Genomic DNA, 5,000 nt, shown 5'->3' with positions numbered 1-5,000 from the left:
AAAAAAATCATTTTCAAAAATCTAAACGAGAGACTCAAAAAAATCATTTTCAAAAATCTAAACGAGAGACTCAAAAAAATCATTTTCAAAAATCTAAACGAGAGACTCAAAAAAATCATTTTCAAAAATCTAAACGAGAGACTCAAAAAAATCATTTTCAAAAATCTAAACGAGAGACTCAAAAATTGATTTTCAAACTTCCTCCAAAGATGGTCTGAACAAATACAAAAGCAAATACTCCTCAATATCTACACTCCTCAATATCTACACTCCTCAATATCTACACTCCCCTAAACCGTTGTTTCCAACCCGCTCCTGTCGGACATCTCTGACAGCGAGTCCGGCGTGTCGGACGTATAGCTCACGTCGCCAGGACCGATCACTTTACGACACGAGTCACACACACTTCCTTTTCCGGGGGAGCTTAACCCCGAGGGCGACCTTTGAACTTGACCCCCTACCCTCTGATGCCGCAAGGTCGGTGAATTACTCGCCAGAGAACTGGGCCCAGATGTGGAGGGGCTGTGGAGTGAGGATGGAAGAGCCAGCGGTAAAGAGTTGGCCTGCTTTCGAGCCGCACGTGCATTGTCTAGCGACTGTCTGAAGGTGAGGTTGCTGTCACGAGGGGTCGGAGACACTGAGGTGCTACTCTGGGACTGGCGTTTACCGTTCAACGCACTCCACGTCGAAGCATCGCTAGGGGTCTCCAAAGACCCGTTCCTGGAATTAGGGAGGGTAGACCTCCCCGAGTCTAAGGACCAGTCCTTCTTTGGCCGCATGAGTTCCAGAACTCTAGGATCCGAGCACAGAACGTCCGGATCTGAGTCTTCGTGGTTCTCTGGAATCGAGACCTGTGGAACCCTCGTCCCTGTGTCAGAACTCTTCCCAGTCTCCGAGTCCAGGAGCGAATCGTCTTTATTTACCTCCCCCATTCCTGTCATGGCGGCTCGCAAGGTCTCAGCAGTGATGCCCAGCTTCAGACTGGACTCTGACAAGGGTCTGTCGAAGGAGAGTTCAGAGATATTGGACAGGGATCCCCTGTTCCTGTACTCCACTCTGTGGTCGTCGGCCTCTTCCCCCAACGACCGGGAGGAATGGTTCCCCCCTCCTCCCCCGACACGACCGAGCTCGACCTCCTCTCTGGACGGGGTGTGTGATATGTTGTGGTGCTGATGGGGTGTCGTTGTAAGGGGGAGGTGGTTGGAGGCGGAGGGGTGTTTGTCTCTCTTTCTGCGTCCTCCTCGCGACGGCCCAGAGTCTAACAACATGCAGTGAGGATGCTGAGGGCTGACTGGGGACAAAGCCGTGTTAGTGTTATGAACTTCTACGCATGCACTGCGACCTTCGCCTTCCCCGTACACAGGCAGAGTCTTGGGGCTACAAACATCTAGGAACAGTTTCTGTCTGAACCTCACCTCCTCCTCCTCTCCCTCCTCCTCCTCTTCGTGCACCTTTCTACCACCACGGAAGCATGCAGACAACACTCCAAACCTGCGGGGCCCCCTCCTCTCCCTTTTCCCTCGGTTCTGCCATGCAGGGTAGCGTCGGTTGTGGGGGCGAGGCAAATCGGAAGCGGAAGCGCAAGCCGCCCCCGCGCATGCGTACTGGGGGAGGTGGTGAGAATGCAGGGGAGGAGGAGGAGGTGGGGGAGGGGGGAGGAGGAGGTGGTGGCTCTCCTCCGGGCTGCAGGCCAAACGCACACTGTTTCGACCTACGTTTCGCAGCCTCCCGCTCTCCACGTCGTCTCCTTCCGCTACAGCGACGCTTGTTCCCATCCTGCTCCCCGCCGTCGACGACGACGTCCCAGCGTCGATCACGTCCATGTTCTGATAGGCCGGGTCTCCCCCGTTACTCGACGTCGTCGGCGGACGTTGAGGCGGCCGTTGTGGATTGCACTGTTTGTATAACTCCTCAATTTCTGCGTTTTTAGCGTTGACTGTGTCGGGGTGGGCGACTGGGGTTCGAGTCCCGCTCTGTGTCTCCGAAGCGCCGTCCCCTTTTGCCCCGGTCTTGCGTCGTGGTCGAGGCCCCGTGCGGAAGAGTTCACTGTGTGTGCCGGAACCGGAAGTGGCAGCGGAAGCGGAAACAGAAAAGAAGAACAAACAGGGGAGGTAAGCAAGGTATATGAAGCGACACCACGTATACGAAACTTTCTACAGTGAAATAAAAGAACATAACTCGGTCAGGTTTGTAAAGGTTGTGGAAGAATTGCTTTTCCTTGCTTTTCCTTAGAAACATTGGGACAAGCTACACGCGACATTATAGGCTTGCCTCACTATTTCTATAGAAACGAGAAAAAGCAACTCCTCTACAAACCATACAAGCTTGAAATAGTTATTTTCCAAACATCGTCTATGGATACAACAGCCAATACAATAATCACAGTGCAAACTTGGCTATGGTTTTCATGTCTGTCTCGTCAGTTGTGTTCTTCTACCAAAGTCATGTTTAAGTCAGTTAGTAATGCATTTTGAACATTAGAACGTCCCTACAGTCACAAAAATGAATTGCTGATCTCTAGGCGGACACAGTCTAAAAGAAGAAACCTCTTTGGTTGACTCCAATAAGCTTGTTGGAAGTAATGTCCATTACTAATTATTATCAACTCGTACAAGATCAAGTTACCTTGTTACTATTTAGTTTAGACACTTTTCCAATACAAGAATACTACATTCAAGTGCCGTGGTATCATTGTTTTGTTTGTTATCTTGCCAAAGAATATAAAACAAATTAAATCAAAGATTGGTTTCTGTGATAAAGATAAGGAAAAATATAAGACGCCTTCAGCACTAAAACAAACAACGAAACAAAGAAACAAACAAAGAAAGAAAGAAACAAACACTGTTCTTGTTCACATCTAAAACAAACACAAAGGACATTAATGACTTAAATATTGAATGCTGAGAGCAAGCTAAGCGCTGTTACCGCAATTTGAACTGACAATAAAAACTTGAAAAATTGCTGCTTAACTGCGGAATAGCTTTTTTTTTCTTTGTTCTGAAATGTTTGGTCTCCTGCTGTTTTGGTGCTTGAAGGTCAAAGCAAAAATAAAATACGTCGGGGAGGACCAAGTTAGTGTCGAAGTTTTGGGATAGAAGTCATTTTACACCGAATTCGCTTAGTACGGTTTTATTCCTTGAAATACAAAAAGAAAAGAAAGAAAAAAAACAAGTTCCGCATACAAAAATACCTTAAATATTTCAGGGAGTGTAAACAAAAAGGGTCAGAAATCCTTTTGTAGCAACACACGCTCGTAAATTCGAACAATGCAGTTTTATTCTTTAAAGGGTCATTAGAAAAAGAAAAACCCCATAACACTAATCTAGGTTTGGTATTTTGTCAATTGACATAAAAGCGCACGCCGAATTAGTAAATGTGTACCATTTTTTTTATTCTTTAAAAGGTCAAACGAAAAAGAAAGAAAAACAACAAGAACAAGACTTAAGCCTCATATTGAAAAAAACAAAATTAAATATAATAAAAACCAAGAACCTAAGCCTCGCATTGTTTCAATACGTTCTGAGTTCTTATGTAACAGCGCAAGTACTCAAGACAAAATCACAACATTGCTTGGTTTTTGCGAGCATTGGGATTAAACAATATTGAAAGCGAGAGTTTCTGTGGCAGGGCACAACAGGATACTAAAAACTTAACAACAATTCAGAATACAAAGAAACAGAAATAAGATCGACAAAAAGTGACATGAAAACAAATAACTGATGTGACCAATGCATGACAATAAAACATTGCATCGGATTGACATGATATGAACAAAACAAAAACACAAAAGGGCATACTCGAAGTCGCTGAAATGAAGAGAACCAGAGACATACACCGTTTTTGGCGTAAATGTGGAGACTCGCAAGCCTGAGCATGAAACTATATCCATCTTAAATTAAAGCTCGGCTGATATTTACAGGAGTGAAAAATACAAAAACAAAACAAGAAAAAACAAAACAAAAAACAAGAAAGGAACTGAACTAGAAAGAAATCGACAAATGTTTCCTCTTATTTATTCCTTTTGTAGGTTTTCAATCTTGCACAACGAGAAAGGTTAAATAATATGAATTCAGGAAAGTGGACTTAACAAGGCCAGCGCAAGGTCTAAATAAACAACACCAAAACCCCCAAACAAACAAGCACAACAGACAGACAGACAGACACACACACACACATGTACGCGCGCACGCACGCATGAAAACACACACACACACACACACACACACACACCACACACACACACACACACGCACAGACACACACACGCACACATACGTGTATAAACCCACAAATGGGGAATTTCCTAATACACACATTCACACAACGGATAGTGCGTTTGTAGTGCACTTGCACTACAACGGCACTGGGCGCAGTGCCTCTGTAGTGCACTTGCACTACAACGGCACTGAGTGCAGTACTCGGTCCGGCATCGACGAATTTTACACTAAAAAAGGCACAAAATTTGACCTATTTCGTCGCCTATAGGGGACGGAAAGAATGTCATTTTGAACATTGTTATGACATTCTTTCCGTAAAAAAAAAAAGTAAATAAAAAATTTTTTTTTTTATATTTTTTTTTTACGGAAAGAATGTCATTTTGAACATTGTTATGACATTCTTTCCGTAAAAGAAAAAAGTAAATAAATTTTTTTTTTTTTTATATTTTTTTTTTACGGAAAGAATGTCATTTTGAACATTGTTATGACATTCTTTCCGTCAAATTGAGGCAAAATATAGTTGAAAAAAATGGGGAATTTTTTGGCTTCCTCATTTTTTCAAATTCCCCATTTGTTACCAAGTGTGTAAAGATTTCTTCCCCATTTGTATAGTTATACACACTCACACACACACACACACACACACACACACACGGACGCTTGTTGTATTTATTTGTTTGTTTGTTTGTTTGTTTGATTGTTTAAAGAAGGGAGTATATATATGAACAAGTAATTTTCCTCTATATCATTCCCCTTTGCATAACGACCACCTGTCTGTAACGA

The 5,000-nt window shown here is 43.5% G+C and overlaps 1 protein-coding gene across 1 annotated transcript in view; it reads right to left on the bottom strand.

The window, feature by feature from the left end:
* LOC138947455 (uncharacterized) overlaps nucleotides 1-5,000 on the bottom strand; it is a 131,644-nt gene that overhangs the window by 2,946 nt on the left and 123,698 nt on the right. The window contains exon 4 of the mRNA XM_070318933.1: nucleotides 1-2,046. This exon is cut by the window's left edge and continues 2,946 nt beyond it. Within this exon, the coding sequence (XP_070175034.1) occupies nucleotides 291-2,046 (1,756 nt within the window). The 3' untranslated portion in view covers nucleotides 1-290. The remainder of the gene's footprint in view (nucleotides 2,047-5,000) is intronic.

The sequence above is a fragment of the Littorina saxatilis genome, linkage group LG14, assembly GCF_037325665.1.
Source record: "Littorina saxatilis isolate snail1 linkage group LG14, US_GU_Lsax_2.0, whole genome shotgun sequence".
In the NCBI taxonomy this organism is placed as follows: domain Eukaryota; kingdom Metazoa; phylum Mollusca; class Gastropoda; order Littorinimorpha; family Littorinidae; genus Littorina; species Littorina saxatilis.
The sequence above is the reverse complement of the archived record's forward strand: the minus strand, read 5'-3'. Positions and strand labels throughout refer to the sequence as shown.